The following is a 17279-nucleotide window of genomic DNA, read 5'->3' on the forward strand; positions in this document are numbered from 1 at the left end:
CTATTTAAGAAAGGCCTGAAGATTGTCTAAGACAACTCTAGGTGATAGTTCACAACACTGTCTTGCAGATTACTGTAATAAAGGCGCCCATTTGGGTTAGCATATTGTAATTGAAAATTCTATAATTCCGCATTTGTGGCAATAATAAGAAGTTCATATTTTGTTCTCGCATTTGTTGTTGTTTCTTTGATTTCTGTTATGAGTTTATGGTATTAAGGGGAGTCCCCTGCATCACCTCCAATAGTAACCAACAAACTTATTGTCTCTGTAAGAAATAATACTTTTTGGTAATTCATGTAATCTAACAATCTCTTTGAAGAAAATCTCAACAACATGCACAACATCTAATGTCTTCTTACATGGTATGAAATGTGTCATTTAGAAAATCTATCCACAACAACAAATATGGAATGATACCCTCTTGTTGTCTTAGGTAATCTAAGAACAAAATCCATACTAATGTCACTCTAAGGTTTCTCCAGAACAGAAATAGGTGTATACAATCCAATATTTTGACTTACTCCTTTTGAAACTTGACAAATTTCGCAACTCCTTACAAAATTATGAACATCCCCATACATTTGTGGCCAATAATACATATCCTTCAGCAAACTCAATGTCTTATCAATTCCAAAATGTCCAACCAAACCACCACAATATTTTTCCTTAATCAAATTAACTCTCATAGAACTTCTTGGTATGCACAACTAGATTCCTTTGAACAACATACCTTCTTGAATGAAATACTCATCAAACTTAGTTATTTTATCTGATAGATTTGGTGCTCTGCACTCTCTCCATGCCTCAGAAAAATCAAGGTCAGTATCATACAATTCCTTCATTTCATCAAAACCAAGAACTTCAATCTTCATCTCGGTCAACAAAGAACGTCTACTCAATGCATCAATAACTCAGTTAGTAACTCCACTTTTATGCTTGATCACAAATGTGAAACTCTACAAGTACTCGACCCACTTCATATGTCTGTTATTCAACTTATGTTGACTTTCTAAATATTGCAAAGCTTTATGATCAGTATACACCAAACTCCTTAGGAATCAAATAATGTCTCCACTTCTTCAAGGCTTGAACAATAGTATAAAACTCTTAATAATACACAAAATACTTCCTTTTAGCATCATTCAACTTCTCACTAAAGAAAGCAATAGGTTTACCTTCTTGACTCGACACAGCTCCTATTGCATTGCCACTTGCATCACATTCAACTTGAAATATCTTATTGAAATCAGGCAAAGCCAATACAAGTAACTCAACAACCTTTTGTTTTGAAGTCTCAAAACTCTTATCAGCCCCATGTGTCCACTTAAAATCATTTTTATCTTCTCTCATTGACTCAGTCATAGCATTACAAATAGAACTAAAATTCTTTATAAACTTTCTATAGAAACTAGCCAAACCAGGAAATGATCTTACCTCACCCACATTCTTAGGTGTAGGCCATTCCAAAATTGCTTTAACCTTTTCAAGATCCATTCTCAAACCATCACCTAAAATCACAAATCTCAAATACACAATTTCCTCTTGCATAAAGGAACACTTTTTCAAATTAATCAATAGCTTCTCCTCTTTCAATATTTTTAATATTTGTCTAACATGCTCAAGATGTTCTTCCTTAGTGTTATTGAATATTAGAATATCATCCAAATAAACAATCACAAATTTTCCCAAAAATCTCTTGATAACTTCATTCATCAACCTCATGAAAGTACTAGGTGCATTAGTCAAACCAAATGGCTTAACCAACCATTCATGCAAACCATCGTTTGTCTTAAAAGCAATCTTCCATTCATCACCTTATTTGATTCTGATCTGATGATAACCACTCTTCAAATAAATCTTGGTAAAATACTTTGCTCCACTCTGTTACATCCCAATTTTCAACCCAATTTAAAATGTTCATATAGCCGTTGAGGTTCACATGAAGTCAGTTGACAGTTAAATTTGTTATAATCCTGTGAAATGGTAAGATAGTTAGTCGTTATAATTTTATATGAAGATAACACGCTAGTTGATTATTTATCATGAATTCATGGAATTGAAAAGGCAATTAGACGTTATGATTATTTATGATTAATAATTTGTTATGGTAATATGATTTAACTGTGGAGAATTTTCTTGTAGAAAGCATGTCAAAGGGGTGGAAGCATTGTCAAAAAAGAATTGGGCACAAGAGCATCACCATCACTGAGCAAATGAGTATGAATCATGAATCACTATGGTTGAGGACCTCGTGACTACATAATAGGATACACATTAGGCACACATGAGCTATTCAATAAACTATTAATCATTTTAACTTAAGTAATGCATACCTCAAATGGTTTTTGGTTGACTTTTCCACCACATCATTTTAATACATACTTATGTACACAGATATAAATTAAAGATGACATCATAGTATTATTCTATACAATATTTTATCTATTTAATACGTACATTTAAATGCATGTACAAAAAGATAAAATAAATCTTCTAAGATGAAACTTGTATTTAGATATACATATTTAAAAGGTACAACTTTGGATAGACAATTACCATGTGTCATCTTAATAAGATATATTTACGTGCAAGTAAATATGTTTATAATATTCTTTTTGACTTATAACCTTCAAATTCTTTTCCTTATTTATTCAATACTTTACTTGAGACCGAAATGCACACTTGGCATATTATATTGGCATTCAAGAGCCAAGTCTCTTCTTTATAAGTTATGGCTTCTTGGAAGCCAAAGAGACTTTGAAAACTTCTTATATTATGAAGCCGAGAAAGAGACCATGAACATATATACCACCCGATTCCTTCTTCACATATCAACCGAATACTTCTGCATTTTTTTTACACATTATCCCTACCATATACCACCTGATTTCTAATGCATTTTCCTTGCAAGAAATGCCTTTTTCATTGATTTTTCCTACAGACGTGATTGTGATTTACATTGAAAATTGCGACTAAAGATTCATTCCGTGGAGAAACTGATTATTAGCACCCAGCGAAACTCCATCTTATTCCAAATTTCAACCAGGTTATGTGGATGTCCAAATCCCAAGTATTGCAATATGTTTTATAACAATTATTATTGCAATCTGATTATTATAGCAGTTAGATACAAATCCAGATTACGAAGCAAATCATCCTTGTTTATAATATCATCGGTTAACATGAATAAAAGCCAAGTATCCATGACATAATTGGCAAGTCAAGCGGTAGTGATCGGGCTATTCATTTGCCCATCTAAATCCTTGGCCAAGGTAGATTAAAGGCATACTGTCTAAAATGGATCACTAAGAGGTCGGCAGTGCCAACTAACAGAGTGAAGGGTTGGTCGGAGGTGTATCCTGAACCTTGTTTGTTGCTAAGCAGACACTCTAACACCAGGATGCTCAGGTGGTAGGACCAAAATAGTACATGTGCCTTATCCCAGGAGGGAGGGCCATCCTCAGTAGAAAATTAGAAAATTAAAATTGGGTCCAAATATCAAGGCTTGCACAATACAAACCAATTGCTATAACCTTGATGCGATGATATCTAAACCTTGATGGTGACTAAATATTTCTTTTCAGTTGAATGTTCCCAACATTTACTTTATGCAATTATATCCCTGTTCATACGAGATGGTAGTAATATTTTGTTATCTATTTTGTACTCAAACTGAAGGAAAAATAAAAACAAAAGTGTGAATTAAGATTTTGAGAACTCTTTTAATTTAACAATGATAATCCTTTCTGATGTTGATTAACTGACAAGAAGGTCATTTTGTGCTCCAGTACGGAGTAAACACACTTGCATAACTGAAGCTATCAATGCATATTTATAAGTGTAACTTTTGTTTGGCTTAAGTTTTCCTTGAAACATTACACTAACAAGATAGGCATGAAAGCCTAGGTCACTAATGAAAAAGATAAACTTCCAAATATTTACAGATGAATGATGAGCATGCTTAGATGAGCTACTCGATATAAACCCTATGTAAATTTGTTTCAGATATTTATGATCAATCCATGACCCAAGGATGGGTTGAACTAAGAAATTTCAGCATAAAAGGTAGAGTTTCATGGAAATGTAAGAGTTTTGTGGACTCAGAGTCTAAGCCCTTGACAATGTTTCCCCTTTCCATGAGATGTCAGAACATGCATCGGATAAAGATAAGTTGAGCATTCAAACATTTTTTGGTAACAGGTATTTTTACTTTTATGATATTTATACAAGTAGAAGATATGATAGATTAATTTATATCATTGAATTCAACTATCTCCTTTGGTGTAAGCAACATTTCTTGTCAAAGTAATTGGTAACCAATTAGATCAGATGATTCTAACTAAATATAGAATATATCTATAGGATTGTTATTTCAGTCTTTCATTTATAAGAATAATGATTATGAGCATATGTTCTAATCTTATGTTATTGCCACAGTTAGCAATAGGAAGAAAAGGAATGAAACAGAGGTTTTTGATGTCCCAAATGATACAGTGGTATTTGATGCCCTAATTAACACAATCGTATGTGATGCCCTAAATGATCCAACGATAATAGATGCCCTAATTGATACAGCGGTATGTAATGCCCTAATTGATATAGTGGTATTTGATGGTAATCGTCATTTGATTTTGATATAGTGGTATTGGATGGTAATCGTCATTTGATCCTAAGTGGTATTTGTGGACTAACCTGGGTGTTTGCAGAAGCATCCCTAGATTGATTTTGGTTTCAAATTCCATGGTATGTAGATTTTAATTTCCTTAGTAAATTCATTGATGGTGTTTTCAATTCTTAGTTATGGAAGTTCGTTTAACTGATTGTAACCGTTAATCTCATTCACATGAACGTAACTGATATAACTATCTTCTTATGAAAATGAAGTAATAACTATATTTTTTTGATATGTTAGTTGTTAGTTAAGACCCAAGAAAAAATTGGTTGTTACACACTCAAAGAATCCATTATATCATCCATCCTTGGCATAGGAAACTTATATTTCACTGTGCTCTTGTTAATAGCTCTAGAATTAGTACACATCCTCCATTCTCCATTCTTCTTAAGTGCTAATATAGCCGGTACATCACACGGACTCAAATTTTCTCTGATCAAACCTTTTTGCAACAACTCTTGCACTTGTTTGTTAAGTTCTTCATTTTTTGTAGTTGTCAATCTATATGGTGCTTTGTTCGATAAACTAGCTCCAGGAATCACATCAATACAATGACTTATACTTCTTATTGGCAGTAAAATATAAGGTATATCTTTAGCAACAATCTCCTTGTAGTCATTCAACAACCTTTCAATTTCTACTGGCACTCGGCTAACATTTTGTTGTCACTCAATTACTACTACCACAACTTGGTCCCTTAGGGATTACAACAAAACACACTCGGTTCTTCTTCAACCCCTTTTCAAATTGTTTCCCATTGACCACACAAACTCTAGCAGTAGCACAATTAACCTCATGTGGACTTTCAATCAAAGGCAACAATGCTTGCTTTCTTCCATTCACCCAAAGAGTATAGTGATTCAATCTTCCATCACGCATAGCATATCTATCATATTGCCAAAGTCTACCCAATAGAATATGACAATAATCCATAGACATAACATCACACAGAACTTCATCAAAGTAATTTTCAATCTTGAACTTCACCATACATTGTTCACTTACCAGCAACTTATGTTCATCCTTGATCCATGAAACATGATAGGATTTAGGGTGTCTCAACCTTTGCAATTGCAACTTTGTAACCAACTCCTCTGATGCTAAATTTGTTGAACTTCCACTGTCAATAATCACTTTGCAACATTTTCCAGCCATCTTACATCTGGTCTTGAAAAGACTTCTCAAGATAGGTTCCTCATTAATTTCCTTATTACACAAAGTTCTCCTTACCATAAGATTTTCTCTAACCTCAGGTCCACTTGGTGAACCCTCAAGATCTTCTTGAATCACAGCATTTTTATTACCTTGTTCATTACCACTAGAATATCTACACTCAAAGCATTTATGCCCTTCTTTTCCACATCCTGAAACAATTACCACGGAAGCCACCTCTAGAATAAGAAATACCTTTTCCTCAGTAAGAACTAGTATCTCCTCGATAAGAATTACCACCTTTCCATTCGATCTTGCCTTTGTCATCATTTTTCCACTCAGATTTGCCCTTATCTTGCACAGAATTGCCAGATCTATCACCTTCTCCATAAGATCTACCTCTACCTATCTGGAATCTACCACCTCTACCTCTTTGTCTTTGTTCATGCTTCTTTGTCAAGATCTCCTCAGCTTTCAAGGCATATTGATATGCTTCTTCCACACTTTCCAATTTCACAAAACATATCTCACCTTGAATTCCAGATCTCAATCCATTTAGATACTTTTCAACTTTCTCATCTTCATCATCTACATGTCCAGATTTGATGTCCAATCTATAAAATTCCTCAGTATACTCTTTCACAGTCATGTCCTTTTATCTCAGATTTTGTATCTTTCTTAACAAACTAACATGGTAATTAGCAAGAAGCAACTTCTTCTTCACCTAGTTCACCATTTTCAGCCAGGTCCTAATCTTCTCTTTTCCTCTTCTCTATCTATCAGTTTGCAAATGCTCCCACCACAGTGAGGAATGACCTTTCAGCCTAGTGCTTGCAATCTTCACCTTCCTATTATCAAAAGTGCCTTCAAACTCAAAGGAACTTCTCCATATCAGAGATCATATCCAACATAGTGTTGGTGTCCAATTTTCCATCATAAGGAACTACTTCCACAGTAGGCTTTGCATGTGCACTAGACAATACTCTCAACAATCTTTCCTCAGGTTCCGGATTAGGGTTCAGTGCTCTTGCTTCATCATCACTCACATCATCAAGATGCACTCCTCTCCTCGAGGTTGTCTCCACAGCATCTAATTTGGCTGTAATTTGTCTCAACATGTCCATAATAGCAGTGTCAGCATTTCCTCTATCGCCAACCATCTTTACAAACAGGTTTCTGCAAGATCATAACCCTCTGCAAGTTATAGGTCAAATCCGTAGATCTGCCACCCTCCAACCAAATTCAACTTGGGGTTCTACACGATCCAATCTCCACAAGGACAAACCTCAAGCTCTGATACCACCTGACGCAAGGAGGGATTGACGAGCTAGGGCCAAAGGCACACCTAACTATCCAATCACCTTGCTGAGTAACACAACAGAAGCAAACAACACAAGAAAAATACCAAGGAGAGAAGGAACTTCAAAATGCTTTATTAATTCATCAAATTATTTGTATACATGTCCAACTGTAAGGCCTTATGGGTTACGGCCAGCAAAATACAACTTCAAAATCCACAATCCAACTTTAAATTTGCTATTCCAGAAACATTTGGTCTTCACTCTCTATGTGATTACCTAACCTAAACCTAAACACCCTTATTTATACTTGCCAAAATGACTTACAGAAGATTCTAAATCATTACATAATAGAAAGGCCAACCTTAAAACAGTATGCACACATCCTAAGACTAAATCTGAACATTAAATTCACGATCCAAATTAATTACATAAGTCGACTCAAACTAAGAACAATTCACAAACAAACTCAATCAAAGAAGGAACCGACCATCAATAAATATGAGGCTCACTCAGCACATGAATGAACACTCGGCCACCACTAAATAGCTCAACCAACAATGGATAGCTCGGCCAATATTGGATAACTCAACAGCAACTAGAACTCAGTAGCAACTAGCACCCGGCAGTAACTGGCAAAATAAACAAAAATGAGCAGGATTACAAAGCAACCCAAGATGCTCCTGCATCACATCAACATGATTCTTCCATTCTAAGAAAGTCCTAAAGCTCACCTAGGGCCCATTTGGTTGGTGGAATATGATTTAAGAATTGAATTTTGAAATCTTTGATTTGGGATTCTGGAACTTGAAATCCAGATTACGATTTCTGGAATTTGTTTTGGGACTGTTTGGTTCATATTTAAAACTATTTGATATTTGAAGTTTGTTATTCCAAGCCCATTTGGTTCAAAATACGAATATATGGTTCAAAAAATGAGTATAAAAGTTACAGTGAGAAAGACAATCCGTATTTCCAATTTTTTCAAGGACCTATTCATGATGCTTCCAACTTTGCACATGCCAAAAATGTCAATGTTTATTGCAAAATAAAAATTCAAGAAAAAGTTAAAAGAAAGATGAAAGAATTTAGATGTGTAGTACTAATTTTATTTAATCCAAACATAAGAGTAAGTAATAGCAGAAAATTTTCCCCCCATTTAAAAAATTAAATTTCAAAAATTTGTGCAAAAATAGGTGCCCTCCAAATGGGCATCCAGATGTCAAACCCAATTAAATTTTACTTTAGTTGAAATCCTCTTTTTCAAAAAATAGGATTTAAAATGGGAATTAAAATGAGAATTCCAAAAAACAAGTATTTTGAGGAATTTGGAACTCTTGTTTTGGAAGTCAAATGCAGATACAGATTCTACTTTTTCCCGATTCCAATTCCGATTGTGCGGACCCAAAAAATGGATTAGAATATTTTTAGAATTTCATTCTAATTCCAGCCACCAAATGGGCCCATACATAATCCAAAAGAGAGAGCACCCTTTTTTAACTCCACTTACACATTAAAAAAATCAAGGAACTTAAGGGAGATCAAAACTAACCAACAATTATTATGTAACTTCATAACTGCAATCATTATTAGCTCTAAGATATCAATGACAAACAACCTCTAAAACTACTAATGCCCAAGAATAAAGGTTAAAGCCTTTCTCTAAGTCTACAAAGCAACAAAAGATATTATAGGATCATTGATGAGCCTCCTAGTGATAGCTCAAATAAGATAAGATGAGATAAATTTATTAATGTCAAACAAGAGACCACAAGGGTCTAAGGGACTGAAAAGTGTTCAAGAAGGCAACCACAATAGTAGAAGCACCAAATGGTTCTTGCAGAAAGAACATAACAGGAAAGCAAAAAATAACAAAAAATAAATAAATGTATTTAATCGTCCCATTTTCTCCCTTACTCTATGTTTAGCACCCTCCAACAATTGACAAGATCTATCATCCAGAATCATAGCAAAAGTTAGCCAAATGTGTGTCCAACCAGGATATTTATGTAGCTATCTGGCTCCATGTTATGTGCTGATAGATAAAGTGTTCGAGGAGAGTATTTTGAGCAAACAATCCCAATAGAGAAAAATCTCAGTGGTAAAATCAAGTAATTGAATATCATATAAGCAATCTATGGTGTGCTAATGCATGACAAACAAATGGTTCTATTGATGTACGCAAAAATATAGAGAATCAAAAAACCCAAGTTAAATGGCTAAGATCATATAGAGAATTGAAAAACAGGCTAAGATCATATAGAGAATCAAGAAACCTACATTTAATGGTCCATTTTGAAAGAATGGGCATTATTTGGAGGGAGAAAAAGGTCTTAAAGAGATTCAGAGGGCACAAGGATTTCTATCCACTAGATTTAAGAAATTTATGCTTCTTTCACTAGAGAACGTAATATTCTCTATGTGGAGGAAATGGAAGAAGATTTGACTTTGAATCATGAAGTGCTTGAAGTTAATACACCAGGGTAGTGTTCAAAATGGCAAAAAGGTCATGGAATATGAAAAATTAGCTGTCACAATTGACAAGAAATTATGGTCGCACATAATTTGAGAGAATCAAGTAGAGAACGAATCAATAGATCAAGCATCAAAGTGATCTTATAATGCATTACAATTTAGATCATGTAAAAGGGATTAATCCAAGTTGAGAGAAAGTTTTAAGTGGAGGCCATGGAAACTGTAAAAGTGAAACAATATTAAAAGCCATCACGCATAGTATGCATATGGTTCTAACTAGAAGGGATTGCTATGAATGATTGCATCGCCAATTTTTGAGCATGGACATTTTTCCAATTCTTATGCCAAATGTTTGCTCCAATTCACTCTTCTATCTCTTCATGTCCAAATTACCATAAATAGTGACAAAAACTATTTATTAAACTAAATTATAAATATGATTACAAGAAACATAAACAAGCATGACAAAAGATTAAGTAATATTGATCTTTGAGATTAAAAAAGGATTGTAATTTTTTTCCAAATGTCACTATTCGGGGATTTTTTTTCCATTTCTCTCAATGTTTGTGGAGGAAAGATCAAGCAGATCTATAAACATGTTATAGTATTGATGAAGTAGTTTTACTTGAGATAAAAACAACTTGTTGCATTAGCTTGTGTGCCTTAGATGTAACTGATGCATTTGAAACACTTTTACAATCTCTTTATTATACAAAACATGAGGAGACTCTGAAACCCATAACTGATTATTTTAAAGACATATGGATTGGTAGACTAACTAGGAGAGGAAACAAACAATCACTCAAGTTTCCAATCACAATGTGGAATTTCTATTCAGCTATTCAAGATGATCTACCCAAAACAATAATACTGTTGAGAGATGACACACAGGATTTAGTAAATGGCTTCAAGATTTGCACAGTTTGGTCTGAAAATTCATCAAAGTAGTGAAAAAGAATAGTCTCCAAGAGAATAAAATAGTGAAATATATGTTAGGATTATACATTGGGCAACCAAACACAAAAAAATATTGTGAACTCAAAGAAACACTAAAAAGGTTATTCTGACCATGAGTTATTTTGGCATGGGTTATTATGACCTTGAGTTATTTTGCCCTTGGGTTGTTGTGAACGTCTTATTATTGTCCATAGTTATTTTGGCCAGGTTATTATGTCATACAACCATAAGAAATAAGTGGCCTCTTGACAAAAACACAATCACATAGAATCCCCACTATCAAGGAACGAACTAAATTTTTTACTCCACAATCTAATGGATTCTTTTAAGAATGATAAGAACCACAATGGTGACTTGCATAAGTGGGGACTGGATTCCCCCTATTGATTAGATCATTAAAAGACGCCTAATATGTCCTATTGTGAACATTAAATTTCATTCAAAACAATGGCATTGGCTCAAAATGAGTAATGATAACAGACAGTGTATTTGTCGCCATTAATCTGAACAACAATGGATGACAAAGATGAAACAGACATGAGTCGGATCAGAAACATCTGATTTGAAAGCCATACATACATATAGTTCTCACAAAAAAGATAAGAATATAACGTCCAAACTGATTTAGTCATTAGTTGGGTGAATAATGCCACCAGATAAGAAAAACACAAAAAGCCTTTGGGTTCCAAGATTAAAACATGACACCTACCAGTAGCCACTTATGAGTGAGACGATGTCTCTTATGCGTCTAATGAGAAAGATAAGATCCCATGAGAAGTCATCATTGTGCAAGGTAAAATTAAAGTCAGAAGATCAAATTCCACATTAAACTTCTAGTAGGGGATAGAAAGACGACAACAAAATGTCAGGATAGAATGTTTGTTTGCATAAATTCACAAGTTATCAGTGCTCGAAAACATTCTTGATTCCTTGCAGATATAGAAATTCGTAAATGGTCATGTTATGGCCATAATTAATTCAAAGTAAAAATACGATCTGGGCAGGCAAACATCAATACAAAAAAATGGACTAAAACTATTTCTAAAAGGTGATGATAGCAAAGCAGGTTTTCACTTTCATTTTGAGCCTTGCTTATGCTAACCATACTGAGATTCTGTGTTCCTCAAACATACATCTGGTAACACTGCCTTTTAATATTATTTTTATCTAGCAAAACATAAAAACATGAATATGAACACTAGCGTGCAATAAAAATTTCATATCAAGTTATCAGAATCATGACAATTCAAAAGGTGCGATAGAGGGACATTAGATTTGATTCTCTTATTTTAATTTTACAAGTAACATTTTGTTTGTTTTGTCCTTTGTATTTGTCCATACAAGCATTCAATGAGGGAAGAGAAGGCTTACACTAGCAGGATTGAAGAATGTCCGACTTAAGCCATAATATAATCCAAGAGCATTATATGCCTGAAAATATGATGCTGCAATGAGATCCCTAGTCGAATGCTCCATATCAAGCTACTAAAACAACTACAACTAGATAAGACCAGAAAGCTGAAATATTACCTTGCGATCTGGATCTGCATAGAGAGAATCCAATGGGAATGGTATCTGGATGAAATAAATAATTGTGAAAAGATTATTTTTAGGTCCCAACTATGGACAAATTATCCACCTCAAATGCATGAAAATTATGCTGATCTTCTCATTAGAAGACTGAACTTCGACTAAATGAATACAATGATTACCCTTTCAGCAAGGATACGAGCTTTGTCTGGAGTGCCTACACCAATTGCTATAAGTTTCACTCCTGCTGCGTCAAACTTTGGTTTCACAGCTTTCAAATTTGATGCCAACTCCCAACTTCAATGAGGTTAACACAATATATATAACAGTGAAAACCAAAATATATTAACAGTACAACTAAGAATTGGCATCTTGCCAGCAAATTCATTATTTTCTGGGTTAAGGGTCCTTAAATCCTAGGTATTTTTGTATACAGTGACACTATTTAAAGAAAACATGACATTGAAATTACTAGAATTCCCAGTACCCTTCCATGACACTTGAATTCAATTCCTTTGCTTCTAGTAAAATTTAGTCTTAACAGTATTAGCGTACACAATTGCTCAACTCACCAGCATAGGCACCCAAAATGCCTGAGAAGTGCCACCACAGCCATTCCCTGAAAGAGCATATAAAGGCCATTCAGATAAGTTTACTGGGAAAAATGATGCACCAGCAATGTGTACAATAAAAGAGCATGAATTGCTTAGAAATTAGAATTAATGTCATCAACAACTGATGCAATATAAATTTGCTTTATGACCATATGGAGAATGTGTACAATAAAAGAGCATGAATTGCTTAGAAATTAGAATCAATGTCGTCAACAACTGATGCAATATAAATTTGCATTATGACCATATGGAGACATGTCCCTAATTCATATAATAGTAGCATTACACTCCAAAAATTTGTGATTAATCCTGAGCAATGGCAAACCACACATTTGTCATGTAATTTCCCATGTTTTTTAAAAAGTAGTCATGAAATGCTTTTATGTAGACCAATCTTTGCTTTAGCTCATTTTCCACTTAGGGGCAGAAATATTAAAGAACAAATAGATTGGAAATTTTTACTTTAGGGTCAAGGCTTGATCCATAAAAAGAGAGGATATTCATCACACAAGTGCACTAACAGTGGATCCTCTTGTGAAAACCCTGAAACCAACCTTTAAAGCATAAAATATTCCACTAAGTTCTAACAGTAATGATTTCGTAATGTTTCATAGTTCAATCAGATTTGCTACATGAATTGCTCATAACAAAGTAAAATGAAGATGCAAGGAAGCATAACACAACTGAAACAAGTTACAGCTGGAGACATTGTAAATCATGGACGAAACTCCAGTAGGAGTGAGTAAATCTCCTCATGCAACTAATTTTCAGGCACTTACAAGGTGGTGCAATGCCTTTATGGGTGTTTACATAACTCGATGATGGTCTAAACCAGCTCCTATCACTTACAATCAGCAGCGGCCACTTCCACAACCTGCTCTTGTACAATGCAATCTAGAAATACTAGTTACGATAGTAGCACTGTTTGGTTTTGGGTTCAAAAGTTGAGCTCATGGATTTGGTTAAAAAAATTAAGTGCTTGGATTTGTTTTGGTCCATCCGTGCAGAAACATTTAGAAACTGAAACATATACATATTTGCAGCCTAAAAACAATAATAATAGAAAAATTATATATAATTCGTAACACTTTTTGTATACCAAAAATATACAAGTCTTATAAAATATTAATCAAAATGAAATTTAATAGAGTAATACAATTTGACAGAGGATTAATTCAATGAAACGTTTATATACTATTGGTATTAATAAAGTTATCATTTATCACATAGCATATCAATCACCCAAAACAATGTTATTTGAAACTTTTACTCTTGAGATAATTATTCACATCATCTCATGCAAAATATTGAAAAACTAGTGTTTTGTTGATGGGTGGTTTGTCACACTTGCCAATACAGGAAAATAAGTACCAAATATTCAAATCCTCTTTTGAAAAAGGAACCCCAAATGCTTCACACTGCAAACCTCATGATTTACACTGCAAACTAGTGACTTCAGTATCGGATATAAATAAGTGAATATGATGTGATCTTGCTGGTAACACACAAAGGGACTTGCACCATTCTTTCTGGATTTACCAACTTTTTCTTAAACAATGAATGATTTTGCAATGTGAGCTCTTCAACTTATCCTAGCAAGTGTTTTTTAAATAAAATGCAAAAGAGATGGGTTAAAGGGGTTTAATCTACTTATAAAAAGAAACTGCTTCTGATCTAACTAAACTAAACCAAGTTTTGCTTCACCAAAAGGAAACAACTATGCAAAGATATTGCAATCTCCCAAGCGCATGTGAATGATTTTCAAATCAATTATACACATTAGCACCATTAAACATGCAAACCAACACAGATAAAGCAATTGAAGTTAAACTTTTGAAATAAGTTCAAATTAACCATATACTACAACTTGCAATCAACAAATTACAAATGGTATAAACATAAAGGTTTTATCATGATTCAACTACAACAATCTTCCATTCAACTATTCAATTTGATGCAAACAAGTCTAAATTAATGAGAAGCAGGATACCATGCAAAGCATGTCTTATTAGGTGAATGGTTGTGAGGTGTCACCTTCCTACATGTGAGCATCCATTAGCTATCTTGGGAAGATACTTTGCTATCTTTAGTCCGATAGATGGTTGCTCCTCATTGGTTGGTGTTGCCACCTCCTCCCTCTTCCTAGCCTATATAAGCATGCTACCTGGCTTGTATTTGTATCTCTTGTTTTTGCATCCTCTTAATGCTATTTTGCTTCCAGCATTTGCATTACTCTCTTGGAGACTAACTCTATGATGCTATTTTGATTTTGTATCATTTGCATTCATAGTTTAGATATTTACTCTTTGCACTAGTTTTCTGGGTTATTAATCTTTTCAGATTCTAACAATGCTAACACCCAAAACAACACAAGTCCTCACCAAGCCTCAATGAGTTTGTATTTACTTTGATAATATCTCAACAACAACACAAATGAGTTTCTTCTCCCTTACAAATGAAAGGAGCAAGCTTTTACATAGAGCTTTCAATAACAACCAAGGGACCAAATCGAATCTAACTCAACCACCAAGATGGTTCAAGGGAACCTTAATTAGGGTTTTCTACAACTACTTCCTACAAACATTAAATTCCAACCAATGAAAAATAAAGTAGCCTCCAACAGTGAATAGGAAAATTGGATGCCATATAGGCTCACAACAAACCATATACTAGGGATATGCACCTCATATCCCTCTCTTTGATAGAAAATTCGATGGACTTGGGCATGATGATGTCGAACTCCTCCATTGGTACACTTGGCACAGCCTCAACCTTGTACTAAATGATTGGCAAGTCATCAATACATGTGGCAAAAATCTTTTACTATTCATATCCTCATTTTTGACATGTACTCATGAAGGTTTCCAAATGATTCTCCAAAATCGAACTTGTAGCTTTGAAGAAAGTATTCTACATCTTTTCTTGTAATTCTTCCACATTCATGTCTCTATCATCATTCGCTTCATGTCCAAACATGATCCCTACTAAAATGAGGCTTCCATTTTGAATATGTTGTACCAATCATCTCAACTCAATACAACTATTCTTTACCTTCTAAAAAATTTCCTTCCTTAATACCAATACACAATACCAACAATGAAAATCAAATGCTCGAGTCAATTCTACTACACTTGCTTCCACCAAGGTTTGCTTGGGAATACACATCAATACAACATGGGGTAGTCTTCTCCTAGATAGGATGAAAATTTTCACATAATTCAAGTAAGACTTGAATCCTATCTTTAATAGCCACAAATCTCTTATATATTTTTACCAACTCCTCAACAAATTCATTTTCTCTATCGAAAACACTTCCAATCCACTTCTTTGTCACTTGTGCTATCAATTCATTCCTTCCAAATCTTCAACTTATTCTCTTGAGGGTATTGTAGAAGGGGCAAATGTTTGTTCAACTTGTTAAATTGGATTCATTAAGTGTCTTATATAATCTCTCAATTCCTTAATTTCTACATTAAGATGATTCTTCTTTCCTTAATCTTTCCTAAATTGTTTTCACACACTCATCCAATTCTTCAACCTTATGCTCTCTTGTTGGCAATCCCAAGTCAATGGTCATAACTTCGTATTCTTACGGATTGATGTCTTCTTTTGTCTTGTCAAATTTTGGAATTTCAACTTGCATCATGCGAGATCCAGGAATATCCTTTGTGATCTTGAAATATTTCTTTGTTGGCTTCTTTTCCACAATTTTACCAATTCTTCCTAGGAATTTTTCCAAGTCATTAGCTGGATTACCCTCTATTATAGTCTTCTTTTTCATCCAATTTTTTATCCATTTAGGAGTGGTGGATTTCTTAATATCTTTATTTAACTCTTCATTTTCTTGGGGTTCTTGAAAAGCCAATATTGTCCCTTCATTAGTATCTTCATTTGGAAAACTAATGTTTGCATCTTCTAAAACTTCTTCAATTTGGAACTGTTCCTTGCTCAACAATTTGAGAAGGATTACCTTCTTGGCCTTGTTGGTGAATGGACCCAAATGATTTATTCGCACTTCGACTCTCTAGAACACTTGGCTCTATTCCTACTTGCTTTGGTATTTCAGTCTCCACAATTGATGTTACATTTCTTTGCACCAAATTACTAGTTGATGAATGAGTTGCTCTTGACCTTTCCATTTTTTGTGGTGGCTCTTTACTCGAGATTTCTTTCTTTCTTGTCTTCTTTAGTTGCGAAGCCTCAAACTTGTCGTTCCCTTTCTTATTACTTTCTCCTTCTTGCCTTCTTCATTACTACCCATTACTGACCTTTTTATTGCTCTTCAAATGTTTCATCTTTGAAAGATTGTTTTTCCAACACTTCTATCAAATCAGAAGTCAAGAGGACATTCCTTTCTTTCAGTTTATTGAATTGTTGATCCATCCATCAATATGTTACCACCAATCTCATCAATAAATTCATGTTCGTTATTTCTCCTTCGAACCAATTAGGACATGGGGAGATTTACCCTTTACTTCCTCATAGTGATTTTGAACACATCTCCCATCATCCTCAAGCTGACTTGGAATAGAGAATAGTTGGCAAGCTCTAACCATCTGCACCGACAATCTAGAATACATT

The 17279-nt window shown here is 34.2% G+C and overlaps 1 protein-coding gene across 1 annotated transcript in view; it reads right to left on the reverse strand.

Moving 5' to 3' along the window:
• The window catches only part of LOC149538152 (Thioredoxin superfamily protein), a 61560-nt gene that overhangs the window by 12514 nt on the left and 31767 nt on the right, over positions 1-17279 (reverse strand). The window contains exons 2-5 of the mRNA XM_089799540.1: positions 12657-12703; positions 12267-12381; positions 12085-12129; positions 11926-11985 (exon numbers count right to left, since the gene is read on the reverse strand). Of these exons, the coding sequence (XP_089655666.1) occupies positions 11926-11985; positions 12085-12129; positions 12267-12381; positions 12657-12703 (267 nt within the window). The remainder of the gene's footprint in view (positions 1-11925; positions 11986-12084; positions 12130-12266; positions 12382-12656; positions 12704-17279) is intronic.

This window comes from Cupressus sempervirens, chromosome 9 (genome assembly GCF_028749045.1).
Source record: "Cupressus sempervirens isolate cs-2001-9-10 chromosome 9, ASM2874904v1, whole genome shotgun sequence".
Lineage (NCBI taxonomy): Eukaryota > Viridiplantae > Streptophyta > Pinopsida > Cupressales > Cupressaceae > Cupressus > Cupressus sempervirens.